This window comes from Fukomys damarensis, unplaced genomic scaffold (assembly GCF_012274545.1).
Source record: "Fukomys damarensis isolate Sample0158 unplaced genomic scaffold, DMR_v1.0_HiC HiC_scaffold_23, whole genome shotgun sequence".
In the NCBI taxonomy this organism is placed as follows: domain Eukaryota; kingdom Metazoa; phylum Chordata; class Mammalia; order Rodentia; family Bathyergidae; genus Fukomys; species Fukomys damarensis.
Genome location: NW_022900935.1, coordinates 64,625,876 through 64,649,277, shown reverse-complemented (window position 1 = coordinate 64,649,277; position 23,402 = coordinate 64,625,876). Strand labels below are relative to the sequence as shown.

The window sequence follows — 23,402 nt, the reverse complement described above, 5'->3', positions numbered from 1 at the left end:
TGTGCAACCTGAAAAGCCAAGAGCCCTGCGGAGGACCAGCAAGGTTAATACTCAGGGAAGGGTAAGGTCAGCGCACCTGTGTCCTTCCCTCCCTGCTTCTTTGGGTAGCTACAGGGAGGACAGCTGTGGCTTAACGCACTGATGATTTTATCCTACGGCTTCTGAGGGAACCTTGCAATGGGGAAGGGCACGGACTTTGGGCGTTGGACGTGTAGCCCAAGTTTCAGGGAGTGCTGTGCTCCCCGGAAGGGTGTGGGGGCCTAGGAGCCAGGGGCACACCCTCATGCAGCCCTCTGGCCAAACCTGCTGCCCTCTCCAGGCTGCCTCAGCACCAGAGAGAGCCTTGGGTCCCAGAGGGCTGTGAAACTTCCCATACACTGGCACTTTTAATTACTTTTCTTTCTCCTGTCATTCACATTTTGCTAGAAGACTACCCACCTTTTTCTGGTCTCTAGAGCATGAGCCTGGGGCAGCCCATAGCCTTGTTCTCCCTCTGGCTCTGGAATTATCTGTTGTGACTCCGATCTGACATCCCCCGCAGTCTTGTGTGTTCAGAGCTGGGGCTTTCAGGAGGTGACAGGACCACGCAGGCTCTGACTTCGTCCGAGGATCAGTCGGTCCTTTGATGGATCACGATCTGGTGGCATTGAGAGATGACAGAAGCAGAAGGTTGGGGTCTCGGCGTCTCCTTGGGGACTGCAGGTTAGCCCTGCCGCTTCCTCTCTGGCCCCTCACCTGTTCCCTGGCTGCCTTGAGGTGAGCAGCTTCCCTCCACATCACCCTCCACCATGATGTTTCTGCCTTGCCAGAGGCCTAAAGCAATGGAGCCGGCTGCCTATGGACTGAACTCCCTGAAACTGAGCCAAAGCAAGCACCACCTCCCCAGTACCTCCCAAGCACCCGTACTGGGGATTAAACCCAGGACCTTATACTGAGCTGCTTCCCTAGCACATTTTATTTTTTGAGTCTCACTGAGCTGCCCAGCAGGGCCAGCCCTCTCTTCTCCTTTAGGTTGCTTCTCCCAGGCCTTCAGTCACATGATGAAGATCTGCCTACACTCTTCATCTGTCGGGCTTTTGTCATTTCCACATTCTGACGTTAGGCCGAGCTGGAATTTATCTCTGTGCCTGGCAGGGAATAAAGCTCCAACTCCTGCCACATGGCTGTGAGCACAGCCACTCAGTTCATCCCCCAACCTGCACAAGACTGGAGATCTGAAAACCACAAGCGCAGGAAGCCAGGCCCTCTGGACAGACGTGGAAAAGGCATGAAAGACAAGGGGACAGACGGGCGAGTTCTCAGCCATCTGACAAATAGTCGCTGCCCCACAGGCACTGGACCAGTGAGAGGCCCTAGGAATCTAACTGAGAAGGAGCCCCAGCGTGAGGCTAAGTCCACAGCAGGTTCTTTTGCTTCTAAAATCAAAGTTTCAAGGGTGGGCAAGTGTGGTGGTTCAGGCCTGTAATCCCAGCACTTGGGGAAGCTGAGGCAGGAGGATAAGAAGTTTGAGTCCTGCCTGGGCAACTTCGTGAGACCCTCTCTCAAAATAAAGTAAAATAGGGCTGCATGTAGCAGGGTGTCCCTGGGTTCGATCCCCCCAGTGCAAAAAAAAAGTTTCACGTAGGCATGCGCCTCTCCAACACCAAAAGAAACCCGCTCCGCGTCTGGCCTTGAGAAGGGCGAGCACCGCATGGTGTGTAGGAGGGGTCTGGCTTGGTAAGGCCTGTCATCGGCCCATGTTCCTGCCGTGTGGACTCAGCAATCCTTCTGGAACCCACTTAAAAGACACTCAGGGTTCGCCCAGCACGTGTGAGGCCCTGGGCGCCAGCCTCAGCACCGGAAGAAAGGGAAAGGGACTTGGGAACGATGCACGTCCGGGGACATGCCCTAGAAACGCGGGAGGGATCCCCGAAAAGGACCAGATCAAGGGCGGAAGCTGGGGTGGGACTCCCAGGAGCAGCCGCCCCCCTTCATCTCGGCCCTGGAACCCACCTCCAGCAGGTCCCAGTCCGCAGTGGGCTGGTGCTTCTGACGGGTGTGGATGGCGGTGAGGTCCCCGCGGCCCCGGACACTAAGGCGCCCTTTGCTCAGCCTGGTCTCCTCCGCTGTCGTGGGGGTGGCGCGGATTTGGGAGCCCAGCGCCCTGCAGATGTGTCACCGCCTGCCTGGCGGAGTGTGGAGCAGCGGGACCGCGTGTAGGCTGCAGGGCGCCGCTGCCTCTGGCCCCTCTCTGTCCCTCCCCTTGCCCCGCTCCACCGTGCAAGCCCACGGACCGGCCTCCGGGGCAAGCCCTGGCTGCTGCTCAGTGTGTCTCAGCGAAGCCCACCTGGCCCTGTGGCCCCACTTCCAGGCCGTGCTCACTGTGCCTGCCCAGGTGCAGGCCTCACAGGGCCTCTCGCTCTGCTGTGAGGGTAAGGACGGATCCACAGGCGGGGTCCACTGCAGAGCTGAGGCTGCACCCTGCCCCAGACACAGGGACCGTCGCCCGGCCCTGCACCTGCTGAGAAGCCACAGCTGGACAGTGACTGGCCCTTGCACTGAGTGCTATGGATAGTCTAAAAAGGTTTTTGTTTTTTCTCATTGTAAAACAACATTTATATTAATATTTGTTTGTAAACATTTAAAATAGAGTGAGCCAGGGGTGATATTGCAGGCCCATAATTCTGGTACTCAGAAGGCTGAGGCAGGACTGTCCCCATGAGTTTGAGGCCAGCCTGGACTACATAGTGAGACCCTGTCTCAAAGCAACAACAAAAGCCGGGTGTGGTGGCGCACACCTGTAATCCCAGCACTTGGGAGGCTGAGGCAGGAGGATCGCTGTGAGTTGGAGACCAGCCTGGGCTACACAGTGAGCTCCAGATCAGTCTCAACTACACAGTGAGACCCTGTCTCAAAAAACAAAACAAAACAAAACAAAAAATTGGGTTTTAGAAACTAAGGAACATAAATTGAGTTCTAGATTTTGTCTTTCATCACATGGAGAAAACTGATACTTGCGGGCCAAGGACAAAGCCAGCTCCTAAGAGTCTGATCCCCCTGGCCTGCGCAGAGCCTGCTGGTCACTGTGTCCCTGGGAGCTTGGAGGAGTCTAGAAAGTTCCCTGCTGCAGTTTGCAGTCTGTCAAGTAGCAGTAGTTCTGAACCACCACCCAGAACGCACTGGGGTCCTCAACAGTTTACCCAAATTGATTCACTACTCTGGGAAAGGTTATTTTAACAGCCATTATGTCTTTTTGGTAATTTCTTCTTTTGGCAGGTGCCCAGGCAGGGCCTGAACTCCTGGGCTCAAGTGATCCTCCTGCCTCAGCCTCAGCCTGCAGAAGACTGGGAGCACAGCACCACCCGGCCCAGCTGCGCCACCTTCCCGTGCCCTGGCAGCTGTGCCCTCAGGGTCTGCATGGCTGCGTGAAGCTGTGTCCCTCCTGGGTTACACTTGACATTTTCTTGACTTCTCTGTGAGAAGCTGCTTTCATTTTTAAGAGGAATGTTCTGTGCTCTTGAGCGTTTGTGCCCTGCAAGGTAAATTCAGAAGTGGCATGCACACAGAATGGCCTTTCCTGTTCTCGTTCCCAGGGAGACCACCTGGCCATTCCCAGCTTCCCAGTCCGGAGACCCAGGACCCAGAGGACACACCCACAGAGCCCCGGGGGCCTCTGGGACGGTTGCAGCCCCACCCAGAAGCCCAGGTAACTGCTGCCACCTGACAGACACATTGCAAATAATTCTACTGACTGTTGTGGTATTACATTTTCATAAAAGAAACTTCAGGCTACAAATTTTTGTTTTGTTTTGTTTTGTTTTTTAAGACAGAATCTCTGTAATTCACACTGACCTTGAACTCCCTGTATATCCCAGGCTGCCCTCAAACTCACAGGGAGCATTCTTCCTGCCTCAGCCTCCCGAAGGCTGGGATTACAGGTGTGCTCCATCACGCTTGGCCCTCACAAGTTCCAATATAAAACATCTCTGGTTTTCGGTATCCCACCTAGTAACCGGTAACATCCCAATGTGTTTTCTGCTGGGTTTTTTTTTTTTTTTAATTTTATTGAGTTCATTGGTACATTTTAGGGACACAGTACAGTTACATTCATTGTTGGGATAATGTACCTCTACATGGCAAGTCTTGATTCTCATTTTTTCCCCTTACCTCTGCCCTCCCTTCACCCCCTCCTCCCCTCCCCATCTACAAACACTTTATTTTCATCTGGGTTTTTTTTTATTAGTTATAGCATATGTATAGTTTACTATACCTTTGCCTATGTGGGGATTATTTTTAAATCTTTGCTAATGTAACATGTAAAAAGATTGATATCTTTAATAAAAATTTACTTATATTAGATGGTCATGTGGAGTTCAAGGCCATACTAAACTACATAGCGACCCTGTCTCAAAATAAACTCCTACAAAAAATTTTTAAAAGAATAAATAAAATAATCTACTTTTAACCCATGGTCTATACAAAAAATAAAATATAAATGATAAGGGCCAGATTTGGTCCATGAACTATTTTGGAACCCAGTTCATTTTCTTAAATTTTGAGTCTAGGTCTGAGTAACTTGCCCAAGCAGTACTGGACCTCAGCCTCCCGCCTCAGCCTCCCTGAATAAGTGGGATTGCTTTTGTTTGTTTGTTTGTTTGTTTTTCAGTGCTAGGGACTGAACCCCAGGTCTTAGTACTAAGCTACATCCCCAGCCCTTTTTAAAATGTTTTATTTTGAGACAGTGTCTCTATATCATTGCAATCTTCCTGCCTCATCCTCCCAGTGTGCTTTCTGGGATTACAGGTTTGTGCTGCCATACCCAGCTCTATGCATTCTTTTTTTTTTTTCTTTTTTGATACCAGCGATCAAACTTGGGACCTAGTGCTTTTGAAGCAGGCGGCAACACCACTGAGCTACATCCCCAGCCCTGTGTGCATTCTTCTACCTTGAGAATGGGAACGTACCAAACTCTCTTGTCCATTCTCTTGCTGATGGGCATTTAGGGACCAGTGTTCTACCATGACCTTTGTGACAAGCATCTTCCTAGGCCCATGTGCAGTGTTTCTAAAACGGGTCCCAGGGTGGATGCATAGCGATTTCCTCAGCCCTTGTCAAATGACAGTCTGAAGCTACCAGTTTACTCCCCCCGTGTAATACAGAGAACCAGTTGGTGGCATAGAAGTCATTCCGAAGGTCAGCCTGTATCACCACCTGTGACCTCAGGGCTCTGGGGGACCGAGGCAGGAGAGCTGTGAGTTCAAGCCAAGCCAGGGCAACTTAGAGACTTAGTGAGATTTTTTTCTCAGAATTTTTTGTTTTGTTTTGGTTTGGTTTGGTTTTTTGAGGCAGGGTCTCACAATGTAGTTGACACTGACCTGGAACTCACTATGTAGCCCAGGCTGGTCTTGAACTCACAGCCATCCTCTTGCCTCAGCCTCCCAAGTGCTGGGATCACAGGTGTGCGCCACCACGCCTGGCTTATCTCAGAATTTAAAATGTTGAAAAAATGGGCTGAGAATGTAGCTGTGTGAGAAGGTCCTGGGTTCAATCCCCCAGTACTGGAAAAAAAGAGGAATAAAATTAAATTTTAAAAATTATTAAATTTTTTAAAATTTTTGTTTATTTGTTTTATTATTGTCTTATTCATTTCTCTTGTCACTAGAACAAAATACCTGACACCTGCAGCTTAAAGAGGAAAGGTGTATTTTGGCTTACGTTTGTAGAGGTTTCAGTCCACAGTTGGCTTGTTCCAAAGCAGGCTGACATGGCAGAGAGGATTGGTGGAGGAGAAACTCCTCATGGTGTGGTGGCAGGGAAGCAGAAAGAGCAATATTATTTAAATATTAAATAAAAAATTTAAAAAATTAATGAACTTTTAAAGAATAGATTCCTTTTAGTTTTGCACAAACATTTAGTGAAAAGTGCAGTCTCATTGCCCTTCCTACTCCTGTCGTTGACACGCTGTGGATGGGACCCTGTGACCGCCGGTGAGTGGGGTTAGAATGGAGTCTGAGGGCCAGGGACTTAGCTCAGTGGCACCATGCCTGCCTCGCAAGCAAACGTCCTGAGTTCATTCAATCCCCAGTACCAGAAAACAAAATAGAGTCCAGGTTCCCAGGAGCCACACACACCCTCAGCTGGGTGAATGCTTTGCGTGGACACTGCTGGGTTCTCCTCCAGGCTCCGCCCTAAGCTCTTCCCCACCCCTGACAACTACTCCTCTGTGCTGTGTCCCTGGCTGTCCTCCTCCCGGCTGTCAGTGGTGGGCCTCACAGCTTCTTTGCCTTGGTAATGTGCATCTGGACTTCGTCCATGGCTTACGGTGTGGTAGCACTTTTTTTTTTTTTTTTCTTGCTCTGCAGTTCAGGCTAGTCTTGAACTCCCTATGTAGCCCAGGCTGGCCTCAAACTCACAGAGAGCAATCTTCCTGCCTCAGCCTCCCAAGTACTGGGCAGGCATGCGCCATCATGCCTAGCTCCCCATTTCTTTCATTGTTGAGTTACACTCCATTTGGTGGATGCACCACAATTTATTTGAAGATTGATCTTTTCAAAGTTACGTTTTCAAGCTGTTCAGGAACTGAGTGGACTTGTATCCAGGGATTTTACAGCTAGTGAGTCTGCTGAGCAAGTTAATTCCAGTAAATGTTGCAGCCATTGCTCAAGGGCAGACTTCACAGGTGGTCTCACCATGGCTGAGATGGTGCCCACACCACTGTGCGGCCAGGTCTCTTCTTTCAGCATGACTGGCACCACAGCCCTCACTTGGTTTAGAGAGGCGGTTTCAATGTTTTACTGTCAAGTACAGGGTTTGCAGATGGTTTGGTTATGTTGAACCGTATAAAATTGCCATTTTGTCATCTAAAGATGGTCAGTGGTGGGGGTGTAACTCCATGGTAAAGTGCATGCTTAGCGTGCACGAACCCTGAGTTCCAACCTTGCATGACAAAACAAACAAGGTGGCATCAGATAGGCCTTTTGTCAGCACGGAGAAGTTCCTCCTCCTCCCACCCAGCTGAGTTTCCACCCAGAACGTGACAGTCCTGCTGAAGTGGCCCCAGGAGGGCGGGCAGACCGAGGAAGAGCGCGGCTCTGAGAACTGAAGGGAAGGCAGGTTTATCTGCTAGCTAGTGGGCCCAGCGGAAGTCCCCTTCCAGACAGAGTCCGAGTCCCGGTTCTCCACTTGTTCTCAGATTTATCTGTTCTCCAGCCAGGGCTGGGGAGCAAGCAGGATTTACGGAAGAACCTAGCACAGGGTAGGGAGGTGGAGGTAATGTTGCTTTTACAGTTTACCTCTAAGACATAGGGAGGCAGGCAGCTGTGTCTCAGCAGCTCATCTTCAGGGCACAGTGACCTTCGTGGGTTTGGCAGGAGGGGCAGCCTCAGACAGGCCCCGAGACAGGAGAGGCGAGCCTGAGACCATCAGTCTCTGCTTTGTCCCTTGTTCCTTTCCATTCTGCTGCCCCAGTGTGGTGACCGCTCGGCAGCAGCACCTCTGGTGGTCTGATGCAGAGCCACATCTACCCGGAGGTGCCCACGGCTGCCAGGTGTGTGGCACTGGATCTGCCACTGTTGGTGTGGGGAGAGCTCAGAGCCCCCACTGCTGTGGGGTGTGTGTGGTTTTTAAACTGCTGGGAGTATAGCTTATTGGTAAAGCTGGGCTCAAGTCTCACACACCCATAATCCAAACTACGCAGGAGGCTGTGCAGGATTTCAGGTTTGAGGCCTGTCTCAGAATAAAAAGCCCAGGGATGTCACTCTGGTAGCGTGAGGCTCCCCAGTACACCAGAGCAAGTGAGTTTGTAAACTGCTCGTCAGCTTCTGGAGGACTTGATGGTGACCTGTCTCATGTATATTCTAACAGTGCGTTTGTCTTTCCGGTTTATAAACTAGAAGAAAAGGAAGCCAGATGGAGCTGGCATCATGTCCATCTGTGGGGTGTGGGCTGAGTTTCCTGAGCTGGGTGGGGCGCTAGGGGCTCAGCACACCCGGCCTGGACTCCCCGTGTGGGGTGCAGAGAGTGAGAGAAGGAACATGAAGCAAATACCACCGGGACTGGGCCTGGGTCTAGGCCTGGGCAGCTGGGGGAGAGGGCATGGTGGCCAGGAGGGTCCCTGGGGAGCCAGTCTTGGGGCAGGGCAGGTCTGAGCTGCTGGACAGAGTCATCACCCGGGAAGCGCCCTGGCGGGAAGAGCTGAGGCCCATGGAGATCGTTGGAGAGAAGTGAGAGGGGTGGCCCAAGACGGCCCAGGACCCCGGCGTGGGCCCCCACAGGTCTCACCCCCTACACAGGGGCCTTAGGAGTCATTTCCGGGCCCCTGCACTGACCCCGCAGGCCGGGCTGTGGCTCGGCATCTGCCCGTGTGAACGGGGTCCCGGGTTCCGTCCCTCACCACCCAGTCTCCACGTGAACTCCACATCAGAGAAACGTGCCCGCATCCACCCTGGTGAAGCACAGGCAAGGGGTGATCTGCATAGGGTGAATGTTTAAAACTTTTAAGTTACAGAAAAAGATACAATATCATTGATCCTTCTCGGAATACAGAACTTCTCCTGGCTTCAGACAAACATATCCCACCACCCTGGCCACTTTCTGTTTATTTGGGGTTTAGTTTTGCTTTGTTTTTCGTTGGTTGGTTGGTTGTTTTATTTGTTTGCTTGTTTTCTGAGACAGGGTCTGGCTGTGCAGCTCAGGCTGGCCTCGAACTCATGCCTCCGCCTCCTACTTGCTGGGCATTTGCCGCCACTTCCAACCTTGCCACTTTCTGAAGCAGTCCTGGAAATCCATTTCTGCGAGTGTCTTTATACCCTGGGCCTGGGCCTGGGCCGCCGAGGTGTGGTCAGAACGACAGTGGCTGCGGCTGCCAGGCGCCCTGCACAGAAAGGCGGGCTGTGAGAGCGTTCCCGGGTCTCATCTCCTTCACCCCACCCCGCACCAGGCAGCTAAGTCACAGTGACCAAGAAAGGTAAACACTTTGAATCAATTCAGGACGTCAGGGAAGCTAGGACAGCCACAGAAGATGACTTCTGGAGCTGCTTCAGGAAGTGGCAAGAACGGGCGCGATTTCGAGGGAGATTCATGGCCGTGTCTTTTACTGAAATCGTTTTTTAAGATTTAAACATTTATCATATCTTTTGAGTTTTTTGGGTTTTTTTTTTTTTTTTTTTTTTTTTGGTTCCGGGGATCAAACTCAGGTCCTTGTGCTTGCGAGGCAGGCGGCAGAAGCACTGAGCTAAATCCTCAGCCCTCATCTTCTCTTTTGATCATAGCTCATCTACTATCTGGACCTCTGCTTTTTTTTGCTATATTAAGAATCTTGTTAAACTTTACTAATGTCTCCCAAACTACAAAATGATCGTGTTCATTACATCTAATGAAATAACGTAAAACTGGAGAAAAGATTGTGAGGGGCCCTCTGTTGGTTCCTGTTTATGTCTGTTAGTAAACGGTGCTGTGTAAGAAGTAGGCAGGGTACGCAGAGATGAACTCCTGCAAAGTTGTAAGGAAAAGACAAACAGGAGAAAAAAGGCCAACAATGCTCAGAAGAGAGAGAGGAAGTCACCGGGCAGCGGTGGTGTGAGCCTGGAGATCCTGTGTCGTGCGGGGCCTGCGCGCCTGGCGGGCACATAGGGCTGCAGCTCGCACACTGCTCTGCTTTCCCCGAGGCTCCTTCGCAGTCCCCTCTGCCTACTCTCATGGGGCCACACCTTCTGCCCGGAGTGTGGGGTGTGGACAGTGGCCTCATTAGCGAGCGCCCACTGCACACGGTCTCCAGCCAGGGCTCCATCCAGGGCAAGGGCAGGTGGGACAGGGACCCCCTGTGCACCCCAGGCCAGCACCAACATCGGGCTGGCGCCCCAGATGGCACCCTTGTGCATAGTGCTTGGTGCCCCTGCTCGGCCTCCTCCCCCAGGAAGCTGTGGGAGACACTTAGGTCACCAGAAGGTCACCTGCTGAGTGTCAACCTGACCCTCCCGTGGGCCCTCGCCAGAGTCCCTAGTCCTAGAGATCCGGAGATATTTCCTCCTGCTCTTGTGGAAAGACGCTCACTGACCAATGCCACCGAGGACAGGCGAGTACTGAACTTCTCTCCTGTGAATTCCCACAACAGGACCTGGAGCTCCCAGTGACGGAGTGGGTCCCTGGACAAGGGAGAAGAAGCCAGCCCCACTCAGCTCCGCCTGCTGGCAAAAACCCCGCCCCGAGAGGCTCCAAGTCCGGTCCACTGGTGGGGCCCACGCAGGTAGAGCAGGAGTTTGGGTGCAGCCTGCCGCTGGACACCTGTTGGTGCAGGGTGTGGTGCACACGTGGGTGTGGGGACCATGGGAAGGCCAGCGGGGCAGTGTCGCTGCTCTGTCACCAGAGTGCCACTGGGAACCTCATGGAGAGTGGTCACAGAGGCAGCGAGACGTTGTCCATGGAGGGCCTCTGGGTCACGGAAGGGGCAGGACAGCGGCAGCGCACACCCCAGGCCACCCTTCTGCTATGCAGCTGGAGCGCAGCGCTCCTGCACCCAGACTCGCCTAACCCCTGAAGGCTCAGCCCGGGCCGGACCTGTCCTGGACACAGCCCATCCCCTGCACCTGGCCTGTCTGAGCCATGCCACCAGGGGTGGGGTCGGAGGGAAGAGGGTGGCTTTCAGAGTGACTCTGCCCTCTATACCTTCTACAGAGGCAGCACAGAACCCCTGCGGTGACCTGCAGAGCCACCCATCAGAAAGAAAATAGGGCCCCAGAGCCACCCCGGGCTAACGCAGCCCCAGAGGAAAATGGCCACAAGAGCCTCGCACCGTCCTCGCTGGCCAGCCCTTCCCTCCAGGACACCTGGAGGTTGCTAGACCTGGGTTCCAGCCCTTCCGGCCTCCCCTCGCAAGATGAGTGCACTGCAGGTAGGACAGGCTGGCCTGCCTGGGCAGCTGCTCCCTGGGTGACGGCCGAGGGATGTGTGGCCACTGCGCTCCAGACTGGTGCTGTCAGCCACAGGCGTCTTTTCTGCCGCCCTGCTTTCTGGGGCTGAGGTTTGTGCCTGCCAGGCCCTCGTGTTCACAGCACACAGCCTGCGGGACAGAAAGCAGGCCCAGCACCGCGTCCCGTTGGTGCTCAGTGGAACAGTCTGTCTGCTCCAGGAGGGTGCAGTGTGGACGTCCCACCTCACTGCCCCAGCCCCACTCCGTCTCCTGAGCCTCGTGTTGCAGCTCTGCCTGCACCATGGTCACTGTGAAGTTTTCAGGAAAATCTATTTGAAGGGCCTGTTCTGGGGAGCCACAGGAGATGGGGTGCAGCAGCAAAGGTGGACAGAGGAAGACGCTGTTTCACAATGGCAGCCAGAGACACCATGTGTGGACCTGGCGTCCACCCGGGTCCGGCCCTAGTGCGTCTCCTCCGCGCGCTCTGGGTGTGGGCGCACCCTCATCTCTAATTGTTCTCTGCCCCCTGGCGTGTCGGTTTCTTCCCGGTCCTCTGCCACCGCAGATGATGTGGTGGTGAGTGGGCTATACCTACGCTGGAGTCCGTGCATAGAACACATGTGTAATCCCAGCACTTGGGAGGCTGAGGCAGGAGGATCACTGAATTCAAGGCTGGCCTGAACAACATATTGACTTTTATTTCAAAGATTAAAAAAGGAAGAGAAAAGATTTGCAAGAAGAGTTTGCTTTGTCAAAAGGTATTGCTAGCTGGGGGTGTAGCCAAGAGTAGACTGCCTGCCTGGCATGCTAAACCTGGGTCTGATCCTCAGCACTGCAAAAAATAAACAAAAACGGAGGTATTGTAAACGTGGCAGGTGTTGTCACACCCACCTCTGTGGAGACTGCCCGTCACACTCCCACCGCTGCCTTCTCTAAACCCTCTCCAGCAGGGTCCTAAACATTGATCCTGCCCATCTGACAGGTGTCACTATAATGATTACTTCATCTTTTTTCATCTGTGTATTTGCGTACTGGATTTTTGTGTTATTATTTGCAAAAGGTCATTGTATATAATGGAAATTAAGTCTTTTCTGAGACAAAAGTTGCAAATCATTCCCCCCAGTTTTGCTTTTGTTTTCTCCCAGTACTGGGAATCAAACCCAGGGCTGAGGTTACACGAGACAAGTGCTTTAACACTGTGCTACAGCACTAGCCCACTTTCAAAGTCAGTTCCTTTGAGACTTGAGAGGTAGTCTTACCTAGGCTGGTTCAAACTTGCATTCCTTCTGCCTCAGCCTCTGGAGTAGCTGGAGTTACAGGTGTGCACCATCACATTGGCTTCTCGGATGTAGTTTTAATTTTTATGTAATTAATGCCCTTGTTTTTATCCCTTCTCACTTTTGTGACATACTTAATCCACTCCAGTCTCTCTTTTTTGGACAGGTTTCACTGTGCAATTCAGGCTGGCCTTGAACTCAAGGCAGCCCTCCTGTCTCAGCCTCCTGAGTGCTGGGATTACAGGTGTGCATGCCTGGCTAGAAATCAAACATTTTTACCCTAATTTGCCATGAGGGTGTCCCAGCACCTGACTGGACAGCCCACAGGGCCCACTTGTGTGAAAGCTCCGTTCCCATCATGCTGCTAGGCAAGTGGCGTGGCCTGGCCTGCTCGCTGTACCCGTGCAGATGCAGCACTCCATCCTGTACTATCACCCTCCTTCATGCTGGACCTAGGGTCTTCTCTGTACATTTCTTCCTCACAATTTTCCTAGTTGTTCCCTTTACATGCTTTGGTTTTGTTTTTGTTTTTTGAGACAGATCTCCGTTTGTAGCCCAGGCTGGCCTCAAACTCCCAGTGATCCTCCTGCCTCGGCCTCCTGAGTGCTGGAATTCAAGGTGTGCGCCACCACGCCTGGTAATCTATTTTTTCCATAGAGTCTTTTTTTTTTTTTCTTTCTTCGTATCAGGGATTGAATTTTTTTATCGTTTTTTGAGACAGGGTCTCACTATGTAGTTGAGACTGACCTGGAACTCAATGTGTAGCCCAGGCTGGTCTTGAACTCACAGCGATCCTCCTGCCTCAACCTCTGGAGTGCTGGGATTACAGGCTGCACGCCACACCAAGTTTACAAGACCTTGCGCTTGTGAGCTAGTCTGGTTTCCCAATCCCCACCCACCAAAACTCTATTGTTAGTTTTTTTAGGATTCATTATATTTACCTTCTGACTGTCAAACGACAAAATTACGAAAACTTAAAGATCTTCATTGGTTTTATTTGCAATCCTAGAATCAGGCCACACATGGTTCGGTAAGACAGTGTAAGCTCCAGTGAGCGGAACAGAGAGGCTGGTCTCAGACAGAGGGCTTGAATGGGAAGCCCAGCGGTTCACCGCCATCGCCCCCGCGCTGCCCGCACCGCTCCGTGCGGAGCTGCTTTGGGGACGCTCATTCGCTGCTTTGGGGACGCTCATTCGCTTTCGCTTTGCCGATTTCTTCCTCGTTTTCCCCGTCCCCCTTCTTGATCCACGGTGCGTGGGAAGCCGGCGTGGGAGCCAGGGCTGCAGTGCCCGTCTGGCTGCACCGCCCCTCTCTAGGAAGGAGCCGGGGCTGGGCGCGGGTGAGGTTCCCCAGATCCGGAGGCAGGAGGGTGCGCATCTCAGGCCAGCCCGGGCGACTTACTGAGACCCGGTCTCAGAACAAAAAAGTTCTAAGTGGTGGGAAGCCGCCTTGGGGGTGCACATGTGTAATCCCAGCGCTGAGGGAGGAGCGCCTCAAGTTCGAGCCCCTGGACAAGGGCCTGGGGTGCAGCTCGGGGGTAAAGCACCCCTGAGTGCCACCTGCAGATACAGCAGCGAGCACCAAAGCCCCAGGACCCGGCTTTTGCAGGCCAGAGCCCTCCTCTAGGGCTCGGGGTGCACCTGAGGCCCCTGCCAGTCTCCCACCTGCCTCCGTGCTCCGGGGCTCACACTTGGCCTGCTGCGAAGTGCTTCTCCTTCTCTTTTTTCATCCCCCTCCTTTTTTTTGGATAATTTTGATACAGTGGGGAAGAGATGTAATTCAGAAACCTGCTAGATATACAAAGCGCGAGTTCGTGTTCTCTAAAACCGAAGAATGAATTCTAGGAACAACAGTAGTCAACAGTAGGAAAAATGTAGCCAGGCATGATGGCGCAGGCCTGTAATCCCAGTACTGAGGAGGCTGAGGCAGGAGGATTGCTGTGAGTTTGAGACCAGCCTGGGCTACACAGTGAGTTCCACGTCAGACTCAACTACATAGTGAGACCCTGTCTCAAAAAAAACAAACAAACAAACAAACTATAGTCAACCAGTAAGATTGCAGTACAGTCGCTTAGGTAATACTGACCCAATGAGAAATCAAGGTGGACAAAACTAGGAGCAATGAACAAGATTATGACAAGGACCGTCGCTTAGGTAAAATTGATTAAGTGGGGATCGGGAGTCGTGTAGCAAGCATACAAGGAAAGAGCAAGGATTTACAGTGGTCAGGGGTGGGTCAGGGGTCTCTCCTGGAAGATCTTGGTCCCCACCCAGGTGACTGATACCTATTAGAATATCAATCACTGCTATTCATCCTGAGGGGAAGTCTGTGAGTTTGATAGTTTCTTTTCTTTTACTATGCTGGCCTTCAGTGAATGAGTGAATTTGTTTCAATCATCTGTCCTCTAAGTTGGTTCCTCAAAGGCTAGCCCTGTCCAACTGCCTACAAGATATCTAATTAGTGCTGGGAATTTAGGCAGTGGTTCTGCTGCCTGCCTTGCAAGCACAAGGGCCTGAGTTCAATCCCCAGTACCAAAAGAAAAAATATATATATATTTATATATATATAATTAACTTGCCTATCTACAGTAATCCCAGGAAGAACAGCAGAGGAATTCTAGCCTCATGGTGTCACCTCAGATCAGAAATCTACCTGTGTTCTGATAAGTGTGACCAAAGAAATACCCATTCCATGTGGGGTACAGTGATGCATGCCTATAGTCCCAGCACTCAGGAGGCTGAGGCAGGAGGATCCAGAGTTCAAATCCAGCCTGGGCAATTCAGTGAATGAGACTCTGTCTCAAGGAAAAAATTTTACAGGTGCTGGGATCTATCTTAGTGCAGACACCTGGGTTCCATCCCTAGGGCAGAGGGAGAAAGAGAGCCAGAGAGAAATGAAAAGGAAAATGGAAAATCTAGTGCAGTAGTACATCTGGCTGATTTACTCCACTCTGAAAGTCTGTTTTTCTTTGATAGTTTGATGTATTCTCATTTATTGGAAGTCTTCTTTTATTAGTGTTTTTTTCTGACATCTTATTTTGTATTTTCTATTTAGCTTTCTTTTTTTATTTTACTTTCTCATATTTTCTTTTGGAAAGATTGTGTTTTCCATTTTCTTTGGCTTGTTTTTAAGCTGTAGTCTTTATTTTTATTCTTCTGGTGATTCTTCTTTTTTTTTTGTACCAGGGATGGAACTCAAGACCTTGTGTTTGAGAGGCAGGCAGTCGAACCACTGTTGATTCTATTAAAATATAATTTTTTTACTTTTTTTTTTTAGTATTGGGAATTGAACTTAGGACCTTGCACCTGCAAGGCAGCTGCAGTGCTACTGAATTAAATCCCTGGCCCCTTAAAATATTATTTTTATTAGAACATATTAATTATACAGAATAATGGATTTTCTGTGATACTTTCATATGTTTTCATTGTTTGTTTGTTTGGAGACAGGGTCTCACTATGTAGTTGAAACTGACCTGGAATTCACTATGTAACCCAGGCTGGTCTCACATGCACAGCGATCCTCCTGCCTCAGCCTCCCAAGTGCTGGCATTACAGGCGTGTGCCACCGTGCCCAGCCTATAACACTTTTATCTACTGTTTAAATTTTTAAGACTCATGCTTCTCATTTGTCCCACCAATTTGTTTGTTTGTTTTTTAGACAATGTCTCACTATGTAGTTCAGGCTGGCCTTAAACTCACTGTGTACCACATACTGAGTTTGAATTTATGGTGATCCTCCTGCCTCAGCTCCCAATGCTGAGGTTACAGGCCTGCCCACTTAGGATGTGTGCCGCCACGCCTGGTTTATCCCACCCATTTCTGTTTTATTTTGTTTTTTGAGACAAGTTCTCACTATGTAGCCCAGTCTGGCCTCTAACTTGCAGCAATCCTCCTGCCTCAGCCTTCTAGTGCTGGATTACTGGCATACGCCTCCATGCCCCATTTATCCCACTAATTTCTTAAACATATCAACATCTGTGTTTTTATTTTCCAGTGGTATCAATTGGAGTTTGAGCTACTGCGGGCTGGTGGTCTGTAAACAGAAGTAAATTTGTCTAAATTTGGTTTTGTTTACCTTTTTTTTACTTTCCAAATGTCTCCTTGTAGTCTCTTGGATAATTTTTTTCTCCCAAACTTTTTTTTTTTTCTCTTTTTTTTGTACTGCAGATTGAATTTAGGACCTCAGGCTTGCGAGGCAGACAGCAGCATCCCAGGCCCCTCCCAAACTTATTTATTTATTTATTTTTGGTACCAGGGATCAAACTCAGGTCCTTGTGGTTGTGAGGCAGGCGCTGGAACCACTGAGCTAAATCCTGCCCCCCACAACTTATTTTATTTATTTTGTTTGTTTGTTTGTTTGTTTTAGACAGGGTCTCACTATGTAGTTCAGACTGCTCTGGAACTCACTGTGTAGCCCAGGCTGGTCTCGAACTCGCAGTGATCCTCCTGCCTCAGCCTCCTGAGTGCTGGGATTACAGGTGTGTGCCACCACACCTGGCTCCAAATTTATTTTTAACAGAGCTTCTTGTAGGAAACTTTTCAGGGCCTTAATTGCTCACATTTAAAATGTGCTGGCTGCACATAAACTCTGGCTTGTGTTTCTGATAAGCCACTAGTCTAAGTGCTTAGCTTGTCACTCAGTGCACACAGCGCAGGCAGGTTAGTAGTGGGTCCCTCAGCTCAGAGTTTGGGGCCTGACTGTGCGCTAGGTGCTGACCCTTTGTGACCCCATGCCTCTGTCGAGCTGTGAAGTAGCTCAGAAGACAGCTGGCAAAACCCAGGGTCCACCTCAGGTGGGAGGGAGAAGGGTGATCCTGTCCCCCAGCATCTGTCCGCACCCCGGGTGTGGGTGTCCCCGCCTCTGCCCAGAGACCAGGTGGCGGAGCTCTGTGAGCCAGGCCGGGATCCAGTGGGAGAGGCATCAGTGTTTGCTGTGCCTCCTGGGCCCCAACAGAAGCACAGGTGCCCAGAAGGGTAGGGAGCCCCAGAGTGGAGCCGGGTTTCCAGAGAAGTGGGGCTGGGCTGGCGGGAGCAGGGTCCCTAGAGCCGGCTGCTAGGCCCTGCCGCCCCACCCCAGAAACCTTTCCAGCAGTGGGGGCGCGGGGACGAGGAACATGGGCATTTGCTTATCGTTTAAGTTATTTATTTTTATTGGCCTTTAAATATCTACGTGTGATGAGCATGTTTTGTGCACGCTGGGTGTATTTCATAGAAAAAGTGGTAAAGGGGAATTGTGATCAACTGGGGTTCTTCAGAGAAGTCAAGGAAAGTGTCTCAGTTGCCTTCTCATCACTGGCCCTGGGACAAATACCTCGCCTGCATCATATATATATATTTTGTTTGTTTGGTTTGGTTTGTTTTTTTGAGACAAGTTCTCACTGTAACTCAGGCTGGCCTTGCATTCACTGTGTAGCCCAGGCTGGCCTCAAACTCAAGATGATCCTCCTGCCCCAGCCTCCCAGAGTAAGGCCTCGTTTCTCCCAGGCGGAGGTCACTGGTGTCTGTGGAGTGGCAGGGTTGCTGCACAGCCTCTAGCGGAGAGGCCTCTGAGCGCCTCTGCTGGAGCAGCCCTCTGAAGACCACATCGGAGAGAGCTGCAGCGCCAGATGCTGGGGAAGACGGGAGTGGTGAGGTTAGGACTGCTGCCCGGACAGGGCATGGCCGTGGCTGGGCACCGGAAAGGTGAACCTGTCACACCTGTGGCAGCCACGTGCATACTGGCGAGACTCCTGGGTCAGACACAGGTTGTGTGCTGATGGGCGAGCCGCAGGGTGAGCCGGGATGGGGGAAACCCAGGGTCTTTTGTGAAGTCACGACCGTGCCTGGCCCTGAGGGAGAGCCCCTCCTCCCCTGCACAGACACCCCTGAAAAGAGCTGGTTGTGGAGTCACACAGTTGTAATTCCGGGACTCTAGGACACTGAGGCAGGAGGCTCTCCAGTCAGTTAGCCTGGGCAACTCAGCGACATAGTGAGACCTAGTCCCAAAAAACCAAAATCAAAGCGGGGCTGCTGTATACCGGGTTCACTCCCAGTACTGGAAGAGAGAGGAGGGGAGGGCGTCAGGCAGGAGCACTGGACAGGTGATGGACAGGGTCTAGCTTGGCCCTGGGTGCAAAGCCAGTTACCCACAGATTCCCACCACAGCCTGCAGGGAGGAGGCTGGCAGAGGGGGTTTGTGAAAAGCCTTGGCAAGCGGAGCCAGAGCCAGGAAGCGGAGCTGGGAGGGCAGTGGCTGCCCCACAGGAGGGCGCACAATGGGCCACGGAGCACCCACCCTGTGGCTGCAGCAGGGCAGAGGCAGTGTGTGGCCACTGAGGATGCGCATGGAGGCAGGCGCGAGTCACAGGACAGCCTCGGGCGGCTCACCACACAGAGAAGAGCGCAGGGACAGTGCCCGAGCACAGGCTGTGCCCCTGCCAGGTCCTGCACGTGGGCCCCAGAGGCCCCTGGGGCTGAAACGCGGCTCCAGAAGTGGGAGGTTGCAGGGAGAAGCCGGCCTGGGCCACAGGGAGACCCCCATCTCGAGATGAGCATCACCAGCAGGGTTGTCGTGCCTCTGGGTTCAGTCCCTTGTACTGCAAAACAAAATAAAGCTGGAAGACGCCTTTCACCAGTGAGGCTTTGGTTCTCCCTAGGAAAGATGTTACCATCCTTCTGAGGAGACATGGGCCTGTCCGTGCGACCCAGGGGTCTGAATTACCCTTGAGTGTCTCCGGAGGGGTGGGTACTAGGGATTGATCCTAAGGCCTGCCTTCACACCAAACTACACCCCACCCCTTTTTACATTTTTTGTTTTCCCTTCTTCTTTGGTGTTTTGAGACAGGGTCTTGCTGTACAGTGCAAACTGGCCTTGAACTCACTATGTAACCCAGGCTAGACTTGAACTTGTGACGACCCTCCTGCCTCAGACTACCAAGTGCTGGGATTACAGGTTTGCACCACTATACCCAGCTTGCTTGCTTGCTTTTTCTTTCTGAGACGGGGTCTCACTAAGGTTCTGTTTCCCCAGCTGGGCTCAAAATTGCAGTCCTCCTGCCTCAGCCTCCCTAGTACTAGGATTACAGGGCTGTTCCCTGCCCCTAGTTCATAAGAATCTTTCTGTAAAACCTTGAAGACCATTCTGGGGGACAAAGGTGGCAGAATCTCTGATCAGGAGGAGGTATTTGGCCTCATCACGTTGACATGTAGGACACCATGCGGCCAGAGGAGCCTCAGACATCAGTCTGTGAGCTGCACTCCAGATGCGCCATTGCTCTGGGAGGTCAGAGACCAGGGTCCCCACAGCCCCTCTCGCCTCCAGCCTGTGTCTCTCCCCTCCACACCGAGGGGCAGTCCCCGCTGGCTGGCTCGCTCCTGGCCCTCGCCTCAGGCTGCCATGTGCACTGCCTGGGGGACAGGGCAGGCACTGGGGCTGCTGCAAATTGCAGGTACTTACTTGGTGGATTTCTAGGGAAGCCAAAGGTGGGTTTCCAAGTTTATAGCTGTAAAGTGTAGGGGAGGAAGTAATTGGCAAGATGTAGCCGCCCAGAAATCAACATCAAGAGAGGCAATGCTGGGCCCCGGATTTAGCTCAGTGGTTCCACCGCCTGCCATACAAGCGTAAGGTCACGAGTTCGATCCCTAGTACCAAAAAAATTTAAAAAATAAAAGAGGCAGTGCTCACACAAGGAGGACAGTTCTGAAACAGCCCTGCGCGCTCAGGGGAGTCTGCGTGGCGAGGTGGTTTCTCCTCCCGGGGAGGCGCAGTAAAGAGCGGGGCAGGGAGGTGGTTTGCCCAACTCGGAATCCACCCATGTGATACACAGAAGCAGAACGGAGTATTTGCAAATGGCTGGAGCAGGTTAACTTGGGTGTGAGGGAAGAAATCACACATTTTGTATTGTTTTGTTTTCTTCTGTTACCGGGCATTGAACTCAAGACCTTGCACTTGCAAAGCAGGTGGCAGCACCACATTTTTAAGATAGTTATTTTTACACCCCAAATAATCCAGGCTGACAGTGCCATGCTGCAAGCCTGTAACCCCAGCTACTTAAGAGTTTGAGGGCCGGGGATTTAGCTCAGTGGTTCCTCCTACTGCCTCAAAAACGCAAGGTCCTGAGTTCGATCCCCAGTGCCAAAAAAAAATAATAATAATAATAAGTTTAGTGAGACCCTATCTCAGAATAAAATAAGGCCAAACATGGAGAAGCACACCCGTAATCCCAGCGCTCTGGGAGGCTGTGGCCGGAAGACTGCAAGTTTGAGCCCAGGCCAGGCAATTTAGCAACCTAGCAGGACCCTGTCGCAAAGTAAAAACAATGCATTCAAAGCGCTGGGCAATGGAGCTCAGAGGGAAGAAGGCCTGGGTTCAATCCTCAGTACTGAAACAAAATTTAAAAGGCTGGAGATATAGCTCAGGGTGGCAGGATGACCTTCAACAGAGGTCACTTGCTTCTGACCGGCTCATGCACCTGGGGCCCACAGACCCGGCCAGGGCTGCCAACACCTCACTCACCAAGAAACGCCCCTCTCCCCTCTAGGCGGGCAGCCGTAGGAGCAGACCCGTTCACCCCTGAGGGTGCTGCTCCCCTCGGAGGCCCCCCCCCGACCCTGTGCTGCGCCCGACCCCAGGACTGCCTCCAGCGGCGAGGGTCCACGGCCGCCCGGGAGCCTCCCAGGCTCCGTCTCCTCCCTTCGGCGTCGGGGGTGGACCGCTTCTGCATCTGCTGCGGACTCGCGGCTCCCTGGTCTCGCGGTCCTGACCGCTGGCGTGGACAGCCAGCCCCAGGGTGGTGCTCTACTGGGAATCTGCGGCAGATAGCTATCTAGAAGGAAATAGCTGGGTCAAAGTGTGGGTAGCCTGTGTTGCGAGAAGTGTTACCAAACTTCCCTCAGAGTTGGCCGGGCGCCCCTGCTGGCTGCCAGTGCCAGGCTCCGCTCTTCCCCGCCCTGGCAGGAGCTTCTTTCCCCACTTTTTGCTTTTGGTCCGTTTGCTCCTTTCACAGGTGACTAAGAGAGCTGGAAAGATAGGCAGGTAGGCTCCTCTGACTTCTGGGGCTGAGCCGCCGGAAGGAAGGTACTCTGAAGGGAGGGGAGGCGCTGGCAAAGAGGCAGCTGTGCCCCCCAACAAGCCCTGAGGCTTGGGAGGACCCCCTCCTCCCGGGCCTGCAAGCCAAGGCTGGAAATGCTGAGGTCCCTTTTTCTAGTGGAAACGGGCCAGAACCCAGCGCCAACCTGCAATCCACTCCCGGGAGTCCCAGAGGGGCGGGCAGGACAGAGTGGGTGTGGGCAGGAGGGAGAAGGGCGTCCTGGGGCCGGAGGGTCAGGGGAGGCTCCTGAGGGGAGGGCACCCAGCTGAGGCCAGGAGGCAGGCAGGGGAAGAGAGGAGCTGCCCTCTCCCTGAGGCTTCTACCAGCCCACCCTCCACCGAACTGTCTCACTGAGAGCTGGCTTGGGAAGAAAAGGGGGTGAAGAACAGTGTGAATGTTGCTTCGCTTTTTAATTTGTTCTTTTGAAAATTACCGTAGCTTTTCCCTGAAATTTTGAAATGTTTCTTTTAACAAGTTTGCACATTGCCTGCCTTGTAAGTGCAGTTCGATCCCCGGTATCAAAAAGAAAAAAAAAAAAGTTTGCACAGTGAAAATGCCTGTGATCACAGCACTCTGGGAGGCTGAGGCAGAAGAATCCCAAATTCAGGCCCAGCCTGGGCAGCATCTGAGACCCCATCTCACTAAAAGCAGAAGTAGAAAGGCCCTGGGTTCCACCACCAGTCCTGGGAAAGAACAGCTTGCATGCTGTGTTAAAATAAAAGCACTGTATGCTGCTGCTATAAAGTTGCTGTAGAAACCCCACTTACACAATCAGAAGCTTCCTGTGCAGATTTGTGTGACAACGCCGTTCCAGCCTTCTCTTATCTGATGATCCAGGATTAAAGCAGAACAGAACAACCAGCTTCCATGCAGCCTGACTGAGAGTCCCCCTGTCCCGGTCACGTGACGCAGATGTGGGCTCCCGTGGCCCAGGGCTTCTCCATGGCGCCTGCTGGCCCCTACGCAGGCTGGAGGTCACACAGCCACTGCTTAGTGGGGTCCGGGTCTGAATCAGCCCTGACCCCAGGCTCAAGCCCTTGCTGCAGCAGCAAAGGACACAGTGGCCTGAGGTAGCAGGTGGGCGGCCAAACAGCCGCTAGAGGTTTTGACACCTGCAGGGCTGCTCCTTCCTGACCCTGTAAGAGGAGTAAGCAGATCTTTCTATTCCTAGAGAAGCCATAAAAAATGTCCATAGCTAATTAAGTCGACAAGATCTGGGCCGGTGCAGGCTGTGTGCAGGCTACAGGAGCTAATTCTGTGTGGAGTCATGGGACAGCTTTAAGCAGCTGGCAGCACCCAGTGGCCCCATGGGCAGCTCCTGGCAAAGAAGAGGCAGTGATCAGGAGGTGACAGGCAGCACAGGAGCACCAGGACTGGGACCCAGAGGTCCCGCCCAGTGCTGTGGCCTCTTCCCCACATGGATGCTGTGCCCTGCGTGGACCTCAGAAGCCCCAGTGACACAGGCTGTTCAGGAGACCACAAAATAAAACACAGAACATGCAAAAGCGTTAATGAGCCAGACATGGAGATGCACGCCTGTCCTCCCAGCATGCAGGAGACTGAGGCAGGAGGATCGAGGTCAGCCTGGATACACAGCAAGAGCCTGTCTCAAAACAAACATGAAAAGCTTTTCACTGTGAAGGAAGAGAAAATGGGAAGGGACTAGAGCACAAGGGAAGAGCCAGAGTAGCAGTCAGCCTGGCCTGTTAGCTCCAGAGCAGGGCTGGCTTTTTAGGTGCTTCAGGGCTGCTGGAGTCTTGCTCTCCCGGTGGGTCACAGTACGGGAGTTTGGGAGTTTTCCCTTACGTTTTAGGGGGTTTGCTCCCTGTACACACGTGAGTCACTGCTGTCTTCACCCTGAGGCATCCCGGTGCCCCTGACATCAAGGCACCTCTGTAAGATGGGTGGGGGGCCTTGAGAATTTGATCTTCACCTGGACAACTTAGTGACTCAGACACAGCGAAACCCTGTGCCTGCAAGGCAGGTGGCAGAGCCGCTCACAATTTTTTTTAAAAAGGCTGGGAATGTAGCTCAGTGCAAAAGTCTTGGGTCCAATCACCAGTATTGCTATTTAAAAGAGAGAGGGAGAGAGAGAGAGAGAGAGAGAGAAAAAACTAGATAAAAGGGAAGGACACATTCCATACATTGTTAGGCAAAGTGTTTGTGACCAGCC

At 52.3% G+C, this 23,402-nt stretch overlaps 1 protein-coding gene and 1 long non-coding RNA gene across 5 annotated transcripts in view; one reads left to right on the top strand and one right to left on the bottom strand.

The window, feature by feature from the left end:
* Ccdc57 (coiled-coil domain containing 57) overlaps positions 1–23,402 on the top strand; it is an 83,554-nt gene that overhangs the window by 46,913 nt on the left and 13,239 nt on the right. The window contains exons 18-20 of the mRNA XM_033767435.1: positions 3,573–3,685; positions 10,091–10,222; positions 10,651–10,867. Coding sequence (XP_033623326.1) covers positions 3,573–3,685; positions 10,091–10,222; positions 10,651–10,867 — 462 coding nt within the window. The remainder of the gene's footprint in view (positions 1–3,572; positions 3,686–10,090; positions 10,223–10,650; positions 10,868–23,402) is intronic.
* On the bottom strand, positions 17,562–22,640 carry LOC104858438. Of its 4 annotated transcripts, none has more exons than XR_004518630.1 (3): positions 21,997–22,640; positions 19,597–19,781; positions 17,562–18,736 (listed from the first exon to the last, which is right to left on the bottom strand). It is a non-coding gene; the product is annotated as an uncharacterized LOC104858438 (long non-coding RNA). The 4 variants fall into 4 exon arrangements; XR_004518632.1 differs by having other exon boundaries at positions 19,597–19,642; XR_004518631.1 differs by lacking the exon at positions 21,997–22,640 and adding an exon at positions 20,767–20,960 and having other exon boundaries at positions 19,597–19,642.